This window comes from Rhopalosiphum padi, chromosome 3, assembly GCF_020882245.1.
Source record: "Rhopalosiphum padi isolate XX-2018 chromosome 3, ASM2088224v1, whole genome shotgun sequence".
Lineage (NCBI taxonomy): Eukaryota > Metazoa > Arthropoda > Insecta > Hemiptera > Aphididae > Rhopalosiphum > Rhopalosiphum padi.
The window spans coordinates 25,673,958-25,700,893 of record NC_083599.1 but is presented as its reverse complement, the minus strand read 5'-3'; the positions used below and the strand labels follow the sequence as shown (position 1 = coordinate 25,700,893).

Here is a 26,936-nt window from a genome sequence, read left to right as displayed (position 1 = left end):
TCTGTTTATATTTTCATGTTTTTTATGTATTATATATTACCCTTAGTATAGAAAAATACAGAATAATGAATATACAATATACAATATTTTAATATACCAAATTTATTTAAAGAATTAAATATTAATGTTTATACTTGTTCTATATCTATATAAGAGTCTAAGTACTCTTTTTAAAAATAGAACATAAGATTTAAATGACTGCTTTCCATTTGTTTCAGTACTAAAAGAATATAGAATAAATAAATTTACTAAACAGATTTAGTATAAAATATTTTAATGTTAGATACTTCTTATACAAATAAAAGCTATAATAGTTTACGCAGTAGTAATGTATACGCGTTTGCTGCAATCTAACATGTATGCCATAAAGTGACGCCAAAATTTTTCTACTAATTCAACTAATTGGCTGATATTTTTTTATCTTATAAGCTATCAAAATTTATTTTCGTCAATATAACGGAAAATACTATTAATTCAATACCATTTTACAGTTGTTAAATTGAGAAAAAATGAAATATTGATAATATTCCATTAACATTAAGATGTTTTCCTTAAAACTAATACTATTTTAGAAAACTTGAATTATGATATCCGATAACATTGATTATACGAAAAGTAACATTAATGTAAAGATTGATTGAAATATATTTAATGTAATAATCTATTGATTTTAAACCATTTTGTTAACAAATAAGGTACTATTTTTCATTACTTCAACATCATAATTATGCGTAAAAATGAAGATACCTTTCATTGTTTCTAAGTCAGTTGAACATAAAATAAAATATTTTTTTCTTTATTTTAAAGAAAACTGAATAATATAATCAATGGATTTGCTAAAATGTAATTGTATATTTTTATTCTTAAATTAAAGAAAATATCTTTGAATTGATTATGTTATCTTTGAAATGATGAAATTTGTCATACATTTTAAGAAAACAATAAAATAGTAAATCAATGGAATAAAATCATAGAAATTAAAATTCTATTTACTCTGAGTGGGGTATGGCGTTTTTATAACCGCTAAGTGCGCATAGTTCCATACATGGAACAGATAATAATTTTGAATTTCTAAGTTCAAAAATTAAGAAAAAAATTGTTTTTTTATTTTTTTTATAAGTATTTAGTTTAATTAATACAAAAAAAAATTTTTGAAAATAAAACTCAAATTTTTTTAATTTGCTCAGTATAGGGTTAAAGTCTAAAAGGTAACTGTGCGCAAACCATGTGTATGTGTACGGCTCAACTGTTCCCAAATGAGTGACAGTTTTGTGCCCAAACAAGTTGTCTTTTTGATATTTGTGCACAAACCAGTACTGGCCTTTAATTTTTCACTATTTCATTTATTAAAATTTATTATACTACTGGCGATGTACTTTTTTCCCCATTTTTACCACTGTTTCTTCTTAGAAATTTTGCTCTCTTTTTAGTGCATAAAGCGATAATTTTTTCTGAAAAATTTTTGAAGTGAAAACTTCTTTAGGCACGTTGGGCACCCCGTATAAGAAAGCATTTGCGAGTGAGGAAAAAAGTATGATCTCGCGACACCGCCACCGCGAGTATATATATGTACTGTGGTATATACATTAGTGTATCAAAGCTGTGCGCGCAGCTGCAGACGGCAGTTACGGGAAAACAACAACGTCCGCCTGCTTTTATACAGCTAAGCTAAGTACATTAATATTAGTATATACGTAGTTCACGCAGTGAAGCACGTGCTTTTATACATACTGTTAATATTCTTCAAATCTACCATTATTGGAATTTTTCAAAAATGAATTTGGTTTGAACATGTCAAATGATCGCAATCTTAGCACAACAAGATACAAAACTACTATTGATGCGGTCTTTACAAGATATTTGAATAAATTCGAATCAAAATTGTTTGTATCATACTTTAGCTACCATAAACCGATTGTATCAGTTTTAGAAATTGGCGATGATGCTGGCAGTGATGATGGTGCAAGAGTTGGTGAAATGATGGATAAAAATTGATTTTTCTGAGTGTACTTTAACTCATTTTTGTAAAGCATTTGTAATAATTTTGACATGTAATTTTTTTCCCTTTTATGTAAAATAACTGAAATAATTATGTATAGTATTTTATATTGATAAATAAAACAATTCGTGGTACATTATTTCCTAAGCATTAAACAATTTTTAAAAACGAAGTGAAATTGTTCTAGTATATTTACACATACACGCTCACACTTAAGTATAACAGTATATACCACAGTATATATATACATGTACTCTCGGTGGCGGTGTCGCGATTTCATACTTTTTTCCTCACCCGCAAATGCTTTCTTACGGGGTGCCCAACGTGCCTAAAGAAGTTTTCACTTCTACCGGCAGTCCTCCGACTTTTTTGCATTTACACCTCAAAATTTGCCCAAATGGCAAGTTTTTTTCTGAACATAATTTTTTGCTTCAATCATTAACATGTTTTTTTCTTATCGAAATGTATAATATTGTTAGCTTTTTAGGCAAGTTTTTTTTTCTAAAGGTATTTTTTTTATATTTATATCATTATACTTTTTATTTATTTTTAAATGATCAAGTACATACGCGTGTGTGTAATTTAAAATTTTTGTACACAAGTACAAATTCAGAGGCAACGTTAAACGGTGCCTCTCTGACGTCATTGGAAATACGCTGAAATACCGACGTTAACCGAAGTACCTACTAATTATTTCGTGCATTTCTTATCGGATTGTCGATTTTTTTTGGTAATACACACGGAATGAATAATGATATACAAAAATATATGTATTATAAATTATAATATATAATATATTAAAGTAAAATGAACTATGAAGATAATTTTACGCGCAATCGTACGCCTTTGAATAGTTAAAATCATGTTCTTTGTTATTCTGGCACTGCGCGCAATCGTATACCTAAAAAGGTAAAACGCGCGCAATCGTACTCCGCCGGACAAATCTTATATAATAATTAATAATTAATAATCTTATCTGAGTCCGCGGTGGTGATACGACAGCTGCTGACGATGACGCCTTGTCACTACTGCCAACCAGACTGAAACCGCAACGGCCCACAAGACCCAGCTTCCATGGGCACTCCTTGCAATCGCTGAGTCAACACGTTGCACACTCGGAGCACCGGTGGATGACGGGCCACGGGTAGAGCTATGACAAAATAATTTATTTAATTATTTATTTATTTATATTTTTAGGACCAAATGAGCACAAAAAAAAAACGCACGATCGCGGATCTCGGCGAGTTGGCGGTCAAGTGAAGAAGCACTCGACGTAACAACAAGCAGAAGGCTGTAAAGTACACGGGTGGGGGGGGGACGCATCGGCGACTCGCGCGAACGGCGATGGCGCGATGACGGTCGAACGGCCGAGTGCAAGAGGCACAACAAAACGACAAACGGCGTACAGAAAAAATGTCGTCGGATAACGGGTCCGAACAATGTAGGCTGCAGCGGGCGCGGACGCGATGCTTTTAGGCGGACGAAGTACGGAGGTGCAGGCCGACCGCGGCTCGTGACGCGCGATGAGGATGACGGTCATCGGAGTGGTGCACAAACTCTTTATCTCTATATGTATGTACCACTATTATAGTATTACACTAGTAATTAGTATAATATAATAGTATACAGGTGTATGGGTTTTGAAACGGAATAGCTGCAGTGACTGGAGGGAGTGTGTTATTGATATTTTAGTTTTTATTATCGATATAAACTAGATAATGTTAAATTATCATGATTATCAAATTATTATGTTATTTGTTTTGTCGCTGTGGTTTTTGTCGTTCGTGTCAACATCGTAAGCCACCTTCATATTATCCGATAGTCGGTTGAAATATAGTATATACATAGTAGTATATGAAAGTGTGTGTGTGTATGTCGATACGCATACATTTATATAGATAACTAGTTCTGGCAAAAATGTATATTTAACTAAATGTATACCAATGAAGTGTCTAAAATTATATAAGAATAAAAAATGACTTTTTGTAACGATCTAACATTATACATTTCATAGGCCACGCATGGTTCAGGTACTTTCCATGCACTTGGAAAGTTGGAAATGTATTTAGAATATTTTTTTATAAGGCTTTTTAATAATTATTATTAGTTTTATATAATTAAAAAAAATAAAACTTAACAATAAGAATGAAAACGATAAAAACTATTTATCAATGCTACTATGCTAGTAGTCATAAATATACAAAGTACTCATACGGATACGAATACACGACACACGACTGTATACATTTCACAGAGAATAACCGTTAAATTAAGAGACAGGCGCACAGCGCATATTAATAGTTGCCTATAATAATCTATTCTTATATAATATTATAATCGCAAATGATACGAATACATCGTTGTTACCTCGCACATTTTTTGTCTACTATATCTAATGACTCATTAGTATAATGAGTAAAATAAGCAAGTATTGTGTATTTGTGTACTATTTTTTCATTGGACTGTGGAGAATAAAATATGCGTCTACATCGATTACATCATTCGGGTAGCGGATTGTTCATAAAAATAATATATTTTATTTTAAGTTTAAAAAGTAAATTTAATCCCCCAAAAAAATAGGAAAAAAAACTTACGTAATTGTCGACTCTTCCGAGTTGTGTCAATCTACAGTCTATACGTAGTGGTGCACCGCCGCCAAAAAACTGCAAATTATCTTCATATCGATCTTCATCGCGATTCTAAATAAGAGTATAAATATATTTTATGAAAATAAACCGCACGAAATGAAAATGAGAGTACTTGTCATGTACTGAAGAGTGAAGACTGTTGTTTAACGACTGTTCATATTATAGAATTGTTAATCGTCTCCGACGAATGTCGTCGATTGTCGTTTCCACGGATAACGAATATTATAAATTTATAATATGATAAATCATATGGTTTTTTTTTTATGGAACTCTTTGTGATATTATCCGAACTATTTTTCTATTTTAGCTGTTTAACATACGTAAAATTGAAACATAAAAAACTAGACCAAATCTTGCAAAGTATTGCAAATGTAGTATTCTAATGTAGATTGTAGATGATTAAAAATTATTTAATTTAATCTATGAAAATAGTAAACTAAATAAAAATAATTATATTATTAAATATTTAAAAAAAAGAATTATGATTAATATAGCGTTGTGTTTCTGAGTTATTATTTCTGTATTATTTTGATTCTAACTACGCAGTGTTTTAACTTAACCTTTCATTTATTACATCAGATGCAATTGCCTTTGTTTGTAGATTTTGTGTCTAAAGACACTTATATCATAATAGAAACAAATTCATACATTTCTTTTATTGTGGTTTAATATGTAACAAATAGTACCTAGTCAGTACTTTGAGGGATTCAATTTTAAGTACCATTTTACAAAATAATCAAAAATTGCATTAAATTAAAGTTAGGGTAGTGGTTTCCGCTGCTTTATATATTAGGTATTAATAAGTACTAAGTAGATTACTGTAATTAGAGTGTTAAATTTAAATTGAAAAAACGATACTGAGACGGTCAGTTGACCTATATATATCACTAAGTATAAGTATGAATGTATTATGACTCATAATATTATATGTTTATTGATATTGCTAAGTTATTAATTTTATCTTTTGTATTTAGTTTGACAGCTTTCATTTTTTCCGAAAACATTGAATTTATCATACAATTAATATTATAAAAATAATAAGACAAGCATAATTTAAACCGTATTATATTCTTGCTTTTAACTTTGATTAAATAGGTACAACCCTTCCGTAAAATATATGTCTAAGTCGTTCGGGTAGCAGCTTGTCAAAGTTAATAAACATTTATTTTAATATGAAAATAAATTTACGGAAGTATCCTTCTACGCTTTTTGGTGAAATAGAGCTGTGCCGCATTTACAGTTCAAACGATGTGTACCACCACCGAAGAAACAGCTAGCTTATTACTTCATTCATCTTCTTTACATTTCAAAATGAAATTATTGAAATATTTTATGAAAATGAGAATACTTGTCATGTTCTGAAGGCTGTTGTTTAACGACTGTTCAATAAAACTATTAGAATTGTTAATCGTCTTCTACGAATGACGATGATTGTCGTTTGCCACGGGTGATTAATATTATAACAATATGATAGATCATATGTTTTTTTTTTATATAGAAGAACTCTTTGTGATTATCATATCATCTTTTATCGTAAAAATTACGGTAATGGTTGATAATCATTTAAAATAACTATACAGTACCTATAAACTTATATCAAATGGTATTTGATAGCTCTAAAGTCAACTAATATAAAATCATGGAATTTGTATACATAGAAAAAATAAATTCTAGATTGGACTACTTAAAAACTGTGTTCTTCATATTTCAAATTAAATTTTTTAGGTACTTATTATAATTATACTAATATTACTACTAATATGTAATTTGAATTTTAAATTTCTTAACTAATTTAAATATCACTGTAAAAGCACTAAAAGCTTGGTCTTTGTCGTGACCACTGACCGCAACTTAGATATTACCCATTACCCACCATTATAATGGCATAATATAACTGTTGCTGGTTATATCATTATACGTATGTACTTATCCCAAAAGTCATACGTGACCGCAACTCGCATGCAGCCTCAATTGTTTGTGTAATTACTGTAATTGATTACAAAGAATACTAAAATTGTATATCTATAGGACTATACAGCGGGGGGGGGGGGGCGAGATGTACCCGACAAGGCCGTATATCATTTGCGCATCGTCAGTTTATACCTGTACCAAAATATCGTACATCATTTGCGCATCAACGCTAATTATTGTTTGCGCATTGCCTGTTTTACCTGCACCAAATTATCATACATCAAATGCGCATCAACATGCTGAACAATAGAATTGTATAAAAAATATTTTATAATTGAAAATGTAATGATTTTCATAAATCATATGTAATAAATAAATCCAAATAATTAAAATAAATTGAATTGTAGTCATAATAATTATACAAATACACATATTGAAATGAACAATTTTTTTGGCACATTACAGTCTTAGTTAAAATATAAATATAATTTGATTAGAAATAAATTGTATGAATAAAAATAAATAAATTAAGCTTTAAAATAAATAATATTATAAATCAATACTGGGTATATTATAATATCCCATTATTTTAAAAAATGAAACCTGTTTATTTCACCGGAAGTATACTAAGCCAATGTTTATTAATGTAGTCTAATTTTTGACGTTCTGGTGCCTGTTGTACATGATGAATACTGAATATCTGTACAATATTTGAAAGTTGATGTATAAATTTTATATTAACTTTTGAGTATACACCTATTTTTTAAATTATATTATTAAATAATATTGATGCCCAAATGATATATAACCCAAAAATCGAACGATGCGCAACTGTCTTACAAAAAAGGTCAAAATTAACAATAGCGATGCACAAATGACAACCGGCGCCCGGCAACCAGGCCCCGCGATTTCAAAGGCCCCGCGCTTTGCCTTACCTACTAAAATTACACAAATAAAACCAAAAATAATTTTATTCTTAAACAAAATAAATTTAAAGTTTATAAATGTATTGATATTAACTGTGTGGCACTACGTTAGTATTTATAATCAATACTTATGAGTTATGGTTAATAATGATTATTATTAATTTTATTAAAAATATCATTGAGTATTCTAATATTATCTTTGTATAAACCTCATGCTAGTGGCATAAAGCCAGATCTTTGGAAACGTGGAGACCTTTGATGGGGCCACCTACGTCTCTAGTTAGCTTTACCAAGTCGTCTCCTTTAGAAGTGCATGCGCACCCGTCTTGTCAACAACAACTCTCGAGACCATTTCCGTTGAGCGATAACTAAACCCGTTTTTTTTCTACATTAATAAGTCAGTCTTGTTTTTATTTGGATATACACGTCCAGTGATTTTATTTTACTTGTGTCACCTCACTGCATCATCGTAGCACATATATATATACATTCCAGTGAACCAGGTAAGGTGCATGTTGATAATATATGGTATTATAGTAATATTATAAACTAGACATATAGGTTGTATACGGTGTACAATAACGAAAATCCTCCGACGAATGACGATCAGGAAGAAGATAATTACGTAAAAAATTGATATTAATACATAATTAAATCACATACACATAACATATATTTAAAGTAAGAATCTTATATATTTACTGTACATCGATTTTGTATACGTTATTACAAAATTTTTAATTTAAATACTTAATGGGTTTGAAAATGTTATACAATGTCCCTACGAAGTTGTTTTCACAATAATTTCGAAATAATGAAAAGACGCGAACTTTATATATTTAATAAGCGTTTAAAGTTCAAATTGTCCGTCTTTTTTACTCGGCATTGTTTTTTTTTTATAAATTTTAACTAAAAAATAAAACATAAGTTATTGTATCCCTTCTACATAGATACTAGGTACATCCAATGGTAGTAACTGATTTTATGACACTTGACTTTCGAACACTCGACCTAGATTCGTAGTTCTATTTCTATAGACAAGTCTTTCACAACTAACTTACTATATTTCCGTTGATAGGATGAGAAATAATTCCATGAGTTACTTTATAGTATATTTATACGGCGTGAAATAATTGTAATTTATAATAAATGATTTATGTTTTAATGACTATGATCACTTACGTATTTACACATAGGAGGGTGGACGATCTACTCTCCCCCATTCTAAGACCGACACTTGTTGAGACTTTTAAGAATAAAAGTATCACTTGCCATCAATATTGTAAAAATAAATTTAGAACTTTTTTTATTTAAAATAGTTAAGCACCAGCCAATGATTGTACACCACGATAAATTTTTCAATTTATTTATTTATCAACACCTATCTATACATTTTTATAGTGTATAAAAAAAACATAAAATGTATGGAAATCATGTACAAATATAATATGTATAGGTAAATTTTATAGAGTATGTAAGAATATAAGAATATATAAAATTATAAAAGGTCAAAAGTTACGAACTGAAACCGACAATTAAATTTTATTTGTATACACTGTTTTGGTATTTTGTTTAAACAAAATTTTTACTTGTTCTATATGCCTATATGAGATTCGCATGAATTGTATCTTTGAAAAATATATGAAATTGTTTTTTAATAAAAATTAAAAACAAAAATATTGGTTAGTTTTAATATTTTTAGGAACACATTTCAACTTATTTTATGTACACTGCTCAAAAATGTTACAAAACATTTTATTCAACTACCTATTTAATTTCTGACTGAACCATTATTGATAATATGAGCTACTACGATTGAGTATTACACGAAAAAATATTTCTACAATTCAATAAATAGTAACTAATAGAATTGTGTGATATTGGATGGAAGTTTAACACCTATGTATTAAAAACGTATTTATTAATTGTTTATAATTAGTTAGCTTAAAATATATTTTATATGTATAATTTTAATAGTTAAATACTAAGGTATTAGATTAGGTATAATCGATATATCTATACCAATAATTTTTAATATGTTTTAAGATTCAATTCCTATTTAATTGTCTTTAATTTTATTATTTTAATGATAAAATAATATAAACTGTATAATTGGTATCTACGGTGACACAGTCTCGGCGCCCAGCAAAGGCGACTGGAGCCACGACACATTCCCGCTGTCGCCGCCACAAATACGGATCTTTAGATCCAATATGAAAGAAAAAAAACACGTACCTACACACCCGAAATTTTTTTGATTTCGATTTTTAATTGTGTTGTGCACGTTTACAGACTTGAGGATTTCTATATTTCTAAAAATCATTATTTTATGTTCATTCATCGGTATATATAGGTAATTTAGGTACATTTCTATAAGATGCGATAATATATTATTAACTACATAGTTAACGAAATACGCTACTGTCACTAAATACAATTGGTCTATTTTTTATCATATAAATTATAAATTATAAAATTAGTGTTGCGGAGCCACGGAATGTAGTTTTTCTCGCATTTAACCAGCTCCTTTTAAGTCGAAAAATAAAATTGTTCTAATGACAATTATAATACAGCTATAGGTGTTAGCATTAGATTAGGAGCACGTGATTATGTGGACGGTGTTATTTATATAATATGTACTTTGTAAAGAATATAAACATGTTTTAACTGCTCATATAATAAATTATTTTTTATTATTAGTATGGTTTTCGGTAAAGATATGATCGACAATTGTTGCTTATACCTATACGAGCTCTTCCCTTACAATCACCAGGGTACATAATACATATTTGTATCCCGCAGTGGCGCAACCAGGATTTATTCAAGGGGGGGGGGGTCCAGGAAATTTTTTTATTTATTATACATATATTGTTTTTCTGTTCTCTTCCTGAGTATATACTATATACATTATAAATACATTTCATTGCTTGATAAATACAATTATATTATTTAATACACATATTATTTACATTTTTAAATTTATATTTACAACGAAAGTATTTCAATTAATTATTATTATTATGCTAATTTAATTATGGTAGTCATTATTTATTATTATTATCTGTAGTGTAAAATCTAAGCGCCGGTTTTCTTCAGATAATATATTTATAACTTCTTCCACTGTTGCTGGGACTTCTCGGTGAATATTAAGATAAGCCAAACCATTCAACCTATTTTCAGAAGTAGTGTTCCTTAAATAATTTTTAATTCTCTTGAGTGATGAGAATGTTCGTTCCGCTTCACACGATGTAACAGGTAGAACAACGAGGATGTGCAATAAGGTATATACATTTTTATAAAAATCAGGATTACATTTTGATAGTGCATCTAATGCACTCGTGGGTTTAATATTATTTTCTCTTAAAAACCTATGCCATAAATTAATTTCTATTACTACTTTATCATAGCATTCGATATCATTTTGATAAAAATGTACAAGTTGATGAAGATCAGTTTTAATATTATTATATTATGGCATGAGCCATTTTATTTAATTCATAGTCAATAGTATGCATTAAAAAAAAATAATTAATCAAATTAATCATAATAAAATATAAATAAATACATCATACATATTATCATCCTAATCTTTATTGTATACCTACTTAATTAAATACAACTATTTGCACATATTCATAATGCGTTAATTTTTCGTTTTTATAATTTTTAATCGCCGTTAAAGTTGTTTTTTTAATCTTATTTTAAATTGTGCAATCACACTCGACAGTGGCGTACTTAGGGGGCAAAGGCCCCCCCTTGGTCCGCGTAATACGCATATAAATAGTATAACACAATACTACTCAGTACTCGTATTATATAGTGTATGATTAAATAATGATTTGATATGAAACCCAAAATAAAAATAGTAAAATGTAAATACGCATTGTCTTGCAAAAAATAAAATTGATAATGCATTATCCGTTCGAAAAATACGTCGATACCGCACACGTTGCTCAGTTGCTGTTTAATTGCCTTTAATCATGTAATTGTCAACAACGTATTCTTTTACTTGTCAATGCATTTTTTATAACTTGTCTATAAATTATCTACTTGTGTATATATTTTAATATTTTTATAAATTGACAACCGATTTCAAAAATATGCAACAAAAATACAAAATAAAAGAACATTGAAGATAACTAATTTTTTTAACTAAAAAAAAAAAAATTAAAATAGAAACTAATGACGTCATGGATGACGGACAGCAGCAGTCACAGTCTGACTCACAGAGTCATGTTATACGTATTTAAATTGTTACATCTTAATTAAATATTAAATATAAATAATATAATATACTAAAATGTATGATTTTGGTGTTATATCTGGTGGGTAATCGGAAAAAAATGCCCCGTATCTAATAAATATGTACATTATTTGTTATTTTATTATGATTTACATAATTACATAAAATCATTACATTTATCTATGTAGTCTATGTAACATTTCTTTGACATATCTAAAAGTATAACTGCAATCTACATTTAACATTGTCATTTGTACCTACATAATTTAAAAAATATTTAAGAGTAAACATTTAAAATAATTAAAAATAATTAATTAATTATCATTTGTATATAATTTAAATAATTTATTTATAACAATTTTTTAAATATATAATATACAAACGACAAATTACAATTATTTTAAATTTTTACCCTTAAATATTTTTTAAAATATGTAAGTATAAATGACAAATAAGAATAACAATTATTGACAATGTTAAATGCAGATTTCAGCTATACTTATAATTATGTTAAAAAAGTGTTACATAGATAAATTTAATGATTATATTTAATTATGGAAATCATTATGAAATAACGAATAATGTATTTAGTTGGTACGGGCTTTTTAATCCGATGAATGTTGTTAGGGGATTTTTTTTTCTGAGACTTTTTTCCTAGATTTATCTGGTGGGCCCCTCGCTTAAGAGATTTCTGGCTACGCCACTGCACTACGATCGTTCTTTTGATGAAGAACGATACCTAGCTACAGTGCCGTATCCAGGAGGGCGATTTTGGACTTAAGCCCAGCCTGAAATCTTTTATTTTAAATAGTATGTGTATATATATGTTTTTAATTTATTTCATATTTTCCTTTAAAGTTAAGTATGAATGTTTAACCCATTTATACATATCTAATATATACACTATATTCATTTTTTAAATTACCTATAGAATGTTAAGAGGCCGCAACACCCGCATGTGTTGTTTCCGTTTTACAAGTACGTAACATAGCAAATTAATGCTCAGCAGATCACATTTAGCTCCGTTAGTTTAAAAATTAGAGTGAATCGACCTATTATGATACTTGCTGGTAAGAACATTATCTGTGTTTGTATGTTGGTTTTTTACGATTATGAAGTTTTTAAGTGAGTTATGAGCATTTTTAATTTACGCTAAGTTATATACGCATAACTTGTTAAAAAATTGAACTATCGTACAAAAACCAACATACAAACACAGATAATTTTTTTACCATCAAGTTTCATAATAGGTCGATTCACTCTAACTTTTAAACTGACGGAGCTAAACGTGATCTGATGAGCGTAAATTTTCTATATTACGTACTTGTAAGACAAAGACAACACATGCTAGTGTGACGCCCTCGTAACGACGAAAATAATATAGCCGCGATTTTGTTTATCACGACATTTGGGGACGCTCAGTTCATAAACATACCTATTATATTATATGATAATATATTAAATATTATATATTGAAGTCTCCCGGCCTCCCGTCGCAGCAGAACATATCCTTCCGATTTTGTTACGATGGAGTCTGATGGGGTGGTAGTCAAGCGCGTCATTTCACGTTTTTTTTCGGGTGTGCAAGTTTTCAAGCAGGCCATTTTGAAATTTCACCGGACCATATAAAAATAAATATAAGTTTATGTACAATGTACATTATCCTGCTTTCAATTATTTCCATACGGCATACATTATGTAACGAATCAACGCATCAACATAAATAGTAAAAATCAATTTAAAAACTAATATATAATAAAAATTGATAGCACGATATTTGTTTCTAATTAAAACCAATATAATTTAAAGTTGTAATCATGATTGACAGTACCTATACCAATATTAATATATTTCAATATAAAAATAAAAATGCAATTTAATTTTAATTATATTAATAATTGTGCATTATTTCATTAGAGCGCAGGCCAATCGGAACTATTTTAAAAGTAAGCGGTGCAACCGCACACCCTGATCCCTCCCAATGGCGCCTCTAGTGGTAGAAATCAGAAGATCTCGGTAGTCGGTAGTAATCACAAGTCACAACCTCACACTCCACAGTCATCATTTATTTTATCCTTGGCAACGCTCTCCAGCCGGTCTTGTTATTTAAGTGTTTCCTACAACCACGCGACAAATTTGAAGGTATGTTAAAAATTTTTGTTGTACCTATATATTTAAAATTTAAATTGTATTGTCTTTCATTTTTTAAACAACCACCGATATATAACTTTCTGAAGTGTTAAAAAATAATAATTTATTATTGAAGTTAAACTTCTTTACGCAGGGTAGTGAGGAAAAAAAAAAGCGAACAGGCGGTCGTACGAACGCAAACACGGACATGTCGTTGTGCGCAGCCGCGGATTGTCGTAGCTGTATTTTGTAAACATGGGCTGTGTGCGACAGTATTTTTGGTTGGGTTATTAAACAAAGAATACTCAACAATAATATTAATGAGATAAATATTTAGATAAAAACGGAATGATCGTCCGAGATGATTTCATACGGTTGTCGGGGCGGCGGTGCGAAGCGTATCAGTACGTCATAATTTATATCACATAATAATAATAATATTACGTATTATAAATTATAATGTTGGACGGTGACAGCTGATGCGGTTTCGACGACGACCACGGATATAGATACTATGGTTGCACGACAGCCTTTATTGGATCACGGCGTTGAGCGGCGCAGAATGTTCTTATCAAATCTGACAAAAAGTCGCGTACTACTAGTGCCCTCTACAGTCATTATTATAGAAATCTTGTACCATGTTACCACAGACTACATTTAGTTTGTGATGTTACCATAACTAATAACAATAATAGAGGCTATAGAGAGCGCTAGTATGACGCGACTTTCTATTCATTCTTGATAGGAACATTCTGAGCCGTCATATCCGTGCTCGTTGTGCAACCATAGTATCTACATCCGTGACGACGACGACGACGACGATGATAATAATAATACCATACACGCGCAGTTGCGACTTGCGATTAAAGGTCCAGGTCGTGCGGCGAGCCGGTTTTTCGATTGGTGGGTGGGTTGAAGTGGCGGTGGCGGCGGCGGCCCGCGTTCCCGTGGTGGCTAAGTTGTACACGTATCCAGTGTGCTTTTAGCCATTGTTATTAATATAATAATATTGTTATTAAGTAATAAGTAGTTCCTATTTTAAATTTTAATGGTTACTTCGATTTTTGTACGTACTACGTACGACTGGATTTAGTAACCCATAATGAATGCTTGTTATCAAATAAAAATATTATAATAATGGTTGCAATCTACATCTCCCCAAATCAGAAAATGGCTGATATCATCAAATTTATTCATAAAGCATTTTTAGTGTATAGCCATGAAGGTGCAGCTCTTTATGGTGGTGACGAAGATACATGTGCAATGGTCATGAGTGGGGATTTCAATGTTAATTTTGCATCTTCTGATTCAGCACCTCTCGTAACTTTATTGCGAGACAAATTCAGTTTGCAATTGAATAATGATCCAACAATATCGACTACTAAATCAGGCACAACAATCGATGCAATTTTTACGCGATATATCGATAATGTTCAGTCGCAAATGTACGTTTCCTATTTTAGTTATCATATGCCAAATGCCAATCATAACTACTATACCAATTGAGCAAAATGATAATCAATCATTAGAATAAAAAAAATATAAAAAATATAATTTACATTGTTTCTTTTCTTTCTTTATTATCCTCATTATCCCATTCTATCCATGCTTTACTTTCTTTTTCACTCACTCAGTGAGTACCGTTCAAAAGAAGTTTAACTTCCCGCGCGCGTACTGGTAACACACACACGAGTTTTTTTTTTATGCTTGTTTGAATTTTTTAAGATTAAAATTTTGAAAAGTTAAAGGTTTTTTAAAATTTTTAAAATTTTCGCTATTTTTAAACGATATAATAAACGTCATATTGGAAATAATGGAAATAACTCATCGTCTTGCCCTCCAAAATATTGTAATATTTTAATTTTATATTTTACTCTAGAACAAAATTGAGCGAGATATACTCGTGTAAGATCTCTATTAAAAATATCTAATGTATATATAATATATATATACATTAGATTGAGGTTTGATATGAGGTTTTTATCATATAATATATATATACACTCATATATCAACCAGATTTATTATAAATATCTGTTTCCATTAAGTTAATTTCTAATTTAATAGTAACTCACACATATAGCTGTAGCTATAATATTAAAATATATAATATATAGATATTATAAGTATAAAATATAATACAATACAGTATTTACAAATAATATATAAGTACACAATTCACATCAATATTTTTAATTTTGTTAATGTTTTCGGTTAAAATTTAAATTAAATTTATTTTTAAGCTATTGCATAATGTTATTTATAATGTACCTATATATTATAATATTATAATATATGTATAGATTTTAAATTGCAATTTGTATTTATAAATAAACATTATAAATATTTTAAAATTATATCTTTACCCAAATACCTCTATAGACATTCGTTAATTAATTACCCATTACATATTAACATATGATTAGTAAGATTTTTTTAAATATGTACCTACGCAGAACACTAACTATTTAATACAGGAATAGAATACTACTGTATTTCGTAGAGATCCTTGCAATTATAAACAGCTTATGAGGAATCTTGTATAAAATTGTCAAGTTAGTATTTTTGTTTAAAAGCTCGAAAACGTAATACAATTTGTTCTTCATAATATTGTTCTTTTACAGCAATTTAAAAAAATCGCTAATACTATGTATATTTAGTACTTGAATACTTGATTGTCTTGATTTATGAATGACCGAAAAACGAAGGGTAATTCAATGTAATTGCTTAAATATTAATAATGACTAAACATTGAAACCTGTAAAAGTGTTAAGTGTATCTTACTAACTTAACATTTTTAACAATTTATTACCGATAGCATGTTTACCACAGGGCACAGACGCGCAGTAGGCACTAATATAAGGTCTATGATTGTTAACAACGCAAATAATATAGCCGCGTTTTTGTTAATCGCGACATTCGGGGACGCTCAGTTTACACATACGTTGACGTCTCCTACCGCGACAAAATGTCCATCGACAAACTATCCTGCACTGATACCGTCTTGTCTATCAGTTTATCATTTTTTTAAACTACCGCCGATTGTACAGAATAACTTTCAGATGTAGGCATTAAAATAAATTAATAAAATAATTATTTTTATTATGCTGTATTAGATACCAAAATACAGAATCACAAACGTCAAACTCACAATGGATCTATCTGACGAAGAAGATAACCCTTATGATTTCGTCGCACAATATCGAAGTGAGTATCTATTACTAAATATTTATGATTCTATGGATATTTATGTTGAGATTGTGTATTAAAGGATATCGAACTTGTTATTTGTTATGTTTCTGTCTTATAATTAATCCAACAACATACCAAATTGTCATTATGCAAAATCAATAATGTTTTGTTAGCCATAAAATTAGAGCAAATTGACCTGTTATTTTTTTTATTTTTATTAAAATTGATGCCAACGGGATTTTTTAATATAGCACATTATATATAATATAAATACATTTTTCACTTAAGGCACTTGGTTAAGAATAAGAGTAAAAATATACTTAATATATGCTTAATAGGTGAAAAATGAGAGAAAAAATTGTGTACCTCCATACTAAATGTATACTCATTTTAAAGTTTAAATATCAATAAAACTCTATGTTATGTCCTAATTAATATCCTTATCCAAGTTAGCCAATAATAGGTCAATCCACTCTAATATTAAAGCTAACAACATAAAACTGATACTGATAAATGCAAACTTGCAATGTTGTATATTCAGCTATGTGGCTATGTTCACCAAAATATAAAATTATTTTTATTATTTTTACATAATTTTCAGTAATTTTTTTATTTTGCATAGGATTTTATGCATAAAAAGAATTTATTACCTATCTATTACTACTATATAATTCTTCATCTAAAATTAATTATAAAATTAGGTAGGGCATAGTTAATTGAAATAGTTCTTACATAGGCATTTTGTTTCGTGATTTATATTAAATATAACAATATCAAATATAAATCATTTTATTTGTTAAATATGTATTATGTACAATTATAAAGTCAATCAATTTTTTTGGTACTTGTTTGTTATTGCCTTACCAGTACTCTGTATAAAATGTATCATCCCGCCATATAGTTGTAAAAGTATGCTGTTAGTATTCCTACAATTATCGTATTAAGTTCATGATAAATTATGTAGTTTAGGAAATGAGAAATTAAATTTTATATCGTAATATATTAGTACGTTGTTGTCTATTGTTAATTTGTTATCAGGGTTCGGGACTTAGCACTTAAAATCATTAAAATAAGCACTTAAAAACAACATTATAAGCACTCAAATAAGCATTTGAAAAATTTAAATTTGAGCAAAAATATTTAATAAAAAAAAAGAAAAGTTTTATACATGATAAAATAGGTACTAAAGACGTGCATGGGCTAGATATTTTTTTGGACAAAAATTAATGAGCCGGACCGGGCTTAAATGTAGTTGAAGCCGGGCCCGACCGGACTTCTTTGAAAAATGGAGAATTGTTCTTCAAATTTAGTTATAATATATATTATTTAATTTTTTATTCAAAGGACTTAATGTATAAATAATAAAGTGATATTTGATATTGAATTTATATATCAGTTATATTAAATGTTTTTATTATAAATATGTTGTTATAAGTAAATTATAGTTATTGTTTATGAATACAATATTAAAAAAAAAAAACCATAAAAATTGACCTGTCCGTGCCGGGCTTACTTAAAAAAAATTACCAGGCCGGGCCAGACTTACAACAAATGGTAACCGGGCTGAAAATTATTGGCCTGTGCAGACCTCTAGTAGGTACTAAACATAATTTGTAACTGTGCTAACAATAATATAATTAAATATTATAAAAAATATTGAAGCAAAATGATTGGGGAAAGTTTCTAACTAAAAAATAAAAAAAAAAAACATTATATTATAAAAAAAATCAAACTTCACTTTCGAGATATTTTGCCTTATTGTTTATAAATTTTCCGAAAGAATTTTCTGAAAAAACTATAAAAAGTAGAAAAACTTGTTTAAAAGCAAAAATAATCATAAAAATTGGAAATAAGAATCTTTTTAAAAAATCGTTGAAAAATGAAAAAAAAAAAGCACTTTCAAATTTCATAATTGAACATGTTGTAACATGACATACACTTCCATAGCACTCTGCTACATTTTAGGTCAATCCATAAAATAAGCAAATTCTCTAAGTCCCAAGCCCTGTTTATTACTTACTTCATTTCAAATCAATAAAAAAAATTAAATTTAAAATGATAAAATTAATTTTAATGATAATATAATATAAGTATATTATAGTATTATACTATGCAGTATGCGATTATATTTTATTATTTTTTTAAATTATAATTATAATAGATTTTCTAATTAATAATATATCATTTATTTATATATTATATTGTTTATTTTATTTATGGGGGCAATACATTTTATACAGGATAATTGTGAAACAATAACAAACAAGTACTATTTTTTTTTTTAATTGGTATGTTTTTATTGAAAATAATATTCTAATTATCTTAAGTTATCACATTCTTAATCACCAATGTTTTTATGTATAATTTTTAGAACTTGTAAACGAAAGGAAAAATAAAGTAAATGAGCCCCCTGCAGATAATAAACAAGTGCCAGTCATCTCTAGCACTAAGTATAACCTAATGTTAAATATTGTATTTTATATTATGAACTGCATTAATAATTTTTAATTGTTATAGAATAAATACTGAAACTTCTGTTAATTCAACACAAGATCCTTCTAAAAATGTACAGTTTCAACAGTCTAAAAAATCAACCAAGTAAGTTTTATACTTTTTTTTAAAATTATTATACAGTTTACAGAATTTGCTAAATAATAAAATAATGATAAATGCTTATCAAATATTATATTTAAAGATTTTATATTACAATATAATAAAATTTATTATTTTTTTTATAGATCAGATGTTAATACTACTACTGTTGATACAATACCAAGTAGTTCTGGCCAGTCTAATGCTCGTAGTTCTCGCCGGTCAAAAAGGTTTATTTTTAACTCAATTTATAAGTGTATAATTTAATAATGAAATTAATATGCTTTTCGTTTATTTTTGTGTAATTTACTTTAGATCAAGATTAACTAGTGTACCTGAAAAAGTAATCGGACCAGTAATATGCATTGGAGATTTTTGTGATGGTTATGATATGCCACCGCCAAAAATTGTTAATAATTTAAAGGAAGAAGATGCAGAAGATATATATGATGTAAGTCATATATTGATTATTTAAAATATTTTTTTTTATAACTCATCTTTAACATGATATAATTATTTACATTTATTAGAATTGGAAAAAGAGACAGATTGAAGAAGAAGAATTAGAAGATGCCTTAGCTCAAGCAGATCGTGTTATGAATGTTAAAGTCTATTGGCGACAAATGCGCACGTATACCTTTCCTCTTAGAATGGTAAGACATTTTCTTTGATAAAATGTTATTAATATTTATTTATTTAATTATAGTATAATACTATAATGTATAACAATTAGTTTCAGTCAATTTCAAGCATTTACGAACATTTTGCAAAGCTAGAAGACATAGATTTTTCACATGTTCGTTTGGATCTACACAAAAAACTTCTATCACCCAAAGATACACCAGATTCAATAAACTATAAGATAGTAGATTTCATTGGTAATATTATAATTTTAAATTTTATATATATTTATGTGTCACTGTTAATGTTACCATTAAGATAATTGGACGGTTTTTATGTAAAGGGGCACAAGTCATATTTTGACATTTTTTTTTTTATACATTAATTTTGTGTGAAATTTTATGCCCGATCGAATGGTAGCACTGTCGTGGTCGCACGATGGTTTGTTATCACCGTATATTGAAATGCAATAAGGCTCAAGTCTAAATTAATTAATATAATATTATAATTTTATTAGTTTATATTAGTTTTTATTAAACAACCAGCTTACACGATGTCTAAAAGGACATTAAATTTATTATCTCGTGTTACAAGTAAGTATCTTTATATCATTATCTATATTTGTTCTGTTAATACAAATAATTAATTCAGAAAAATAATGTGGTAATTTAAAGCTTCAGAAACTAATGTCACATATTCTGCTAAGAGAAAACTTAATTTTAATGGACTTCCACATAAAAAAATCCAGGTAATTGACATTTCAAATAATTATAATATTGTTTACAAAATATATAATCTCAACTTAAGATTTTATAAACATGTGGAGGGACTTGCTAAAAATAGAAATTTTAATGAAATATTTTTTTTATATTTCACTATATCAGTTATTATTTTTATAAAGTTAAATAGATTTTGTTTTAGCCTAGACTTATTATGTTATGGTTATTTATATTTAAACTATAATAGTGATATAACTCAAAAGCCCCTACACATGTTTTCTCAGTGTGGCCCAGTATTCATTGTATGAAATTGGTATTTAAATCAAATTAAAATATAAACTAACTAACTTATAGTTGACTAGCTATTCATTTGAAAAGTGTAATAATTTATTGCATTTTACAGGAATGGGTGAATCTCTCACATAACAATAAAAAAAATAATGAGGTTGAAGTACCTCAGGTATATAGTAAATTAGTAAGTACTTTATATAAAAAAAAAACAATTATGTTAAATCTATTGAATTTGGTATGAAGGTATTTAATTAATTTTATTGTAAATTTTGCTAAAATAGCCAACTCAAGAATCAAAAGATAATACTATAAATTTGAATGGAAAAGTTTTTGAAATTATAACTGAAGATGAATATAATATTCATAATAATAATTCACTTAATGAGCCTGAAAAGCTATATGAATATAAACAACATAAGGAGATTCTTGAATTTGTGCCCAAGGTGATCAACTTATTTTATTATTATAATATTTTAGTAAATTTTAATAATTTATAAAATTGTAGATTTTATAGCAATAATGTTATAAACTATAAAGAATACATTTTTATAATTTCAGTAAATATATGTTTTTATATTTTGCTTTAAAATAGTAATTTTTGTCTATTCAAATAATTATATTGATTCAATATCCACTTTAGGCTGTAAGTAGTGATGACAGATTTGAAGAGTATTCTAATAATTCGGATGATAAAAGTATTATTCCTGGCACACCAGAACATTCTTTACTGTTGACTAACAATGATATTTCTGAATATACCTACTTTATTATTATCTAATGTTGATATTCCTAGCACATCAGAACATACTTTATTGTTGAATAACAATGAAGAAGAGGCTCATCCAACTGGTAGGAAAGTCAGGGTTAGCATAAAAGGTGATACTGTTCAGTATCGTAGTTACATAAAGACAAACAGGAATTCTGGTAATAAATATGTCACTAATAAAGGTAAAATTATTGAAAGCAGATTTTCAAAAGAATTACCAAACTGTAGGGAAAAATGTAATTCAAAAATTGACGATACATTACGTGAGCAATTATTTACTACATATTGGTCAATGAACACTCACAATAGAAGAACTACTTATATTTCTGGATTAATAACTTTTCATGGGAAAAAAGTAAACCGAAAACGTAGATTGACACCGGAAAAACAAAAAAACAGGAATACAACTATTCATTATTTTATTCCCGATAAAAATAAACTCTTAGTTAAAGTTTGCAAGGGATGTTTTCTGAAAATATTTGGTGAAACTACTAAATTTCTGCGCAATATTTGCAATAAAAAATTCAATTCTCCTGCAAATAATATGACACCTGATAAAAGGGGCCACACACAGCCAGCAAATAAAAGAACCTCTGAGGACATACAAGCAGTTATAGATCATATTAAGAAACTCCCAACATATGAGAGTCACTACTGTCGAAAACAAACTACAAAAAAGTATTTACCTCCTTATTTTACACTTCAAGCTGCTTACAATGAGTACATAAAAACTGTCTCAACTCCTGTTTGTAGAAGCCTTTATGAAAAACATTTTAAACTATCAGGGTTAAAAGTGAAAAGCCCAAAGAAAGATACATGTGCTCAATGTGACCGAATAAAAATGCAACTTTCTAACAGTGGCTGTTCAAGTGAAAAAAGAATTGAATTAAATGTTGAAAAAAAAAACCATCAAGATGACGCTGAAGAAGCATATTCTTCAAAAAGAATTGACTAATCTACATCAACTTACAATAAATGTGTTTTGTCCTTCGATCTCCAGCAATGTCTACCTACTCCACTTTTGGAGTCTTCAGTTGCATTTTACAAGCGTCAGTTATGGACTTACAATTTAACTGTACATAATATTAATACTTAACAGCATCATGTTTCATATGGAGTGAACCTATTGCAAAGAGGGGAGGGAATAATATTGGTTCTTGTGTTTTTAATTATTTAAAATGTCTGTCTCCAGAAATTAACCATGTAGTTATGTACAGTGACTGTTGCTCTGGCCAAAACAAGAACAGCATTATGATGGCAATGGTTCTTTGGTTTATGGAGCATCAAGATACTGTCACTACAATAGATCACAAGTTTTTAGTTCCTGGTCACACACGAATGGAGTGTGACTCGGATCATGCACGTATTGAAAAAGGACGCAAACGATACCCTCTACCTATAAACCATCCTAATGATTGGACTCAAATGATTCGCTGGGTTGGTAAAGAAAAATTCAATGTCATTGATATGAAACAAACCAATTTTTATGACTTTAACAGTTTGTTTAAAACAAAGTACCAAAAAAATAAAAAAAATACAACTGGAGAAAAATGTGTATTCCATGATGTCAAATGGATGCGTTATGTAAAAGACCGAAAGAATACAGTTCTTTACAAGACATCACTAAAAGATGAAGCTGTATTTCTTGAAGTAGATATGACACGGAAAAAAAGTAATGTAAGTAGCTTACCTATGGCCTATGACGAAGAACTACCCATAACAATTGAAAAAAAAACAGATCTTATATCACTACTACCACTGATTCCAGATGTGTTTCATGACTACTATAAAAATTTAAAAACAAAGAAAAATGTGAACGACCCAATACTGTCTGATGACGAGTAACGTTTTTTTATTGTTATTTGTTATTAATATTATGATATATTTTAATTGATATTACTTTATTATTTTTTAACCAGTACCTAGTCACAAAGAATGTGTGCAATATTATTAAAATGTTTAAATGGAATTATCTTTTCAATTATTTTTTGTTAATATTATGATATATATTTTTAATTGATATTATTTTTTAACCATTATCTACCTAGTCACAAAGAATGTGTAAAAAATTATTAAAAAGTTTAAATGGAATTACCTTTTCAATTATTTTTTGTTATTTGTTGTTAATATTATGATATATTTTAAATGATATTATTTTATTATTTTTTAACCAGTACCTAGCCACAAAGAATGTGTGCAATATTATTAAAACTTAGTTTGTTATCTTTATTATTTAAATACTAAAATATACATTATTAGTTATTGTATGTCTTTATTTTGTTTTATTACCTTATGATATTAATTTATATTAATCAATAAGCATTATCATATTAATTAAATTTATGAAGTAAATGAAAAAGGTCACAAGTCAAAATCTTGTTTTATTAAATGTGTAATAGGGCACAAGTCAGTATATGAGAAAGGTCACAAGTCAATATTGTATGTGCAATTGGTCACAAGTCATTAATAAATGAGAAATAATGAAATTTCTTTTATACAAGTAGGTTGAAAAAACATAGAAAATTATAAATAAAATATAAACAAAAAAAAAAATTTAATTCAGAAAAAATTAAAATTTTGGGAATGTTTTATGAGTCTCCTGAAAACCAACGAAAAATGACTTGTGCCCCTTTACATAAAAATTGTCCAATTTAGCCAGTCTTACAAAAGTGCAATATAGCAAATATTAAGTTCACAATAATCCATTTTACAGTGTTATTTTTTAAATTAGAGTGAATTAACACTTATTATAACATTTAAAAGTAATATTTTAAGCATTTTGAAAGTTTATATTGACATCTTAAATATGAAGCGAGTTATGAAAATTTTATAATCATACTATGTTACATTTATAAAATGAAGACATCACATTCAGATGTGACATAATCTTAACTGCTATAATAATCTCTGATGATGTTAACTTAAACAAAATAATATAGAATAATATTCTTTAGATTTAAAATTAAACCATGTGTTTTAGATAATGTCATTAAAATATAAGTTATCATTTATGTAATATTTCTTTTTAACCAAATTACAATTTTGAGTTCAAATAGACCTTGGGCAGAAATATAACTATAGAATCAAAATAGTGATTAACGTAATTATTTAAATTAAGGGTATTAAATACTTAATATTGATTATGAAAGAAGCAATATCAAAGAGAGACGTAGCTAATCTACTGTAGACAAATTTTCCAACATTCCAAGCAGCAAAGTGTTTAGATATAGTAGTTCAGGGTGTTATTTTGATAAAATTGTGCTGATTAATAATATACTAGTAAATACCTAAGTGTAATCCCGAACCAGATAAAGCTAAGTTGTTAATTTTTATAAGAAAATGATCTAGGCTTTTTTACTTAATTTATAACTGTGAACATTCAAGACAATTTATAGATTTTAATTTTCCTAAATATAATAATAGTGAAGACTATTGATTATCCAATTAAAATGTAAATTTAACAAATAAATACAGCAAAAATGATTGATATTTAGGTTTTTTTGGTTAATTATATTTATAATATTAATACTTTTCTAATTTTGTTTAATGATATAATTTACAGTATACTTTGTAAATTTAGTAATTGTTATCATAATTTTTTTTATACAATATTTACTTATACGTACATGGTACATATAAATATAATAATATTTGCTGCACAATTTTTTCAACCGTTATATAATGACAACACAGAACTTTTATAAGTTATTTATTTATTTATTTATTTTTTTTGATAATAGCCCCAAACTATTTTTTCCATTTATTAAGCCACCATGAATATTTTTATTATACATAGTTAGCATTTGGTTAATTTGGTATATCGTTATATTCTCTAAAATTATTAAGGTAAAGTTTAGATTTAAACATTTAAATAATAGTAGGTTATATTTTTGTTTTTATTTTCATTTAATAATTAATTATAATAATATTGTCTTACTTTAATTTTTAGATGGTGATATAGAATTTTATAGGAGCCCTTATGATACACCAGATGTTCCAGAAGTTAAAGAACAACCGCAAGATGAAATGGTTACATATCAAATTAAGCAAAAAGATGTAAAAAGACCAATTGTTTTAGAAATGAGGAAAACTGATAAAATGCTAATAATGTATATTAAACTAAAAGAATTGTTAGGAATTGAATTAGAGACATTTACATTAGAGTTTGATGGTGATAAAATAAAGTATATGGACACGATGGAAAGCTTGGATTTTGAAGGAAATGAATGCATTTCACTTCACCAGAAAAAATCAATGTAAGAAATATATTTATTATCAAATTATATTGTTATATTAAATATGTAAAAGACAGATTTCATTCTACTAAATATATGTTTTATGATTGTATAATTATTATTAATATTTTGCTCAATGCGTGAGCTATTCATTCATAAAAACTTAATTTAACTTTTTATTTTTTTATTATTTAGTTATCGATGTAACTGTCTTAAATTTTGCTTTATAACTTATACTTATATGTATACAAATTAATTAAGATCTATTGGGTAAATTTTAATTTGTACTATTAATTTTTTTTCGCATTTATAATTACTAAGGTCTCATTCATTTAAATTATGCTTTTATTGTTCCTGTCTGATAATTTATTTATGACTATCAAAATATATACATTTATGAGAAAGTATTTATTGGTATGTGCAATGTACATCATGCGTACTATAACACCTTATCAAAAACAAAAATGTACTGTTTATTTTAATATACAACTAATAAAGTATAAATTATTTATACTTTAAGGTATGCAAAAAAATTAGTTAAATATTCCCATGTTTAGTTATACTTATATTTTTTAATATATTTAAATATGAAGTCAAATATCTGCGTTTATCAAAAATACTGGAAAAGAAATACATGAGGTGATTATTGGCCCTTTTTATTTA

General features: G+C 27.7%; 1 protein-coding gene across 4 annotated transcripts; it reads left to right on the top strand.

Annotated features, from left to right (window-relative positions):
- The first annotated feature begins 13,719 nt into the window (after positions 1–13,719).
- On the top strand, positions 13,720–26,680 carry LOC132927015 (DNA repair protein Rad60). Of its 4 annotated transcripts, none has more exons than XM_060991462.1 (12): positions 13,720–13,869; positions 16,974–17,064; positions 19,421–19,499; positions 19,567–19,647; positions 19,788–19,871; positions 19,957–20,092; positions 20,172–20,294; positions 20,375–20,519; positions 20,937–21,010; positions 21,385–21,456; positions 21,554–21,715; positions 21,913–22,057. In XM_060991462.1, the coding sequence occupies exons 2-12, from the start codon at positions 17,010–17,012 to the stop codon at positions 22,048–22,050; spliced, it is 1,149 nt and encodes a 382-aa protein (XP_060847445.1). In that variant the 5' UTR covers positions 13,720–13,869; positions 16,974–17,009; the 3' UTR covers positions 22,051–22,057. The 4 variants fall into 4 exon arrangements, with proteins under 4 accessions (XP_060847445.1, XP_060847446.1, XP_060847448.1 ...); XM_060991463.1 differs by lacking the exon at positions 13,720–13,869 and adding an exon at positions 14,884–15,302; XM_060991465.1 differs by lacking the exons at positions 13,720–13,869; positions 21,913–22,057 and adding an exon at positions 25,988–26,131 and having other exon boundaries at positions 16,870–17,064.
- Positions 26,681–26,936: the final 256 nt, after the last annotated feature.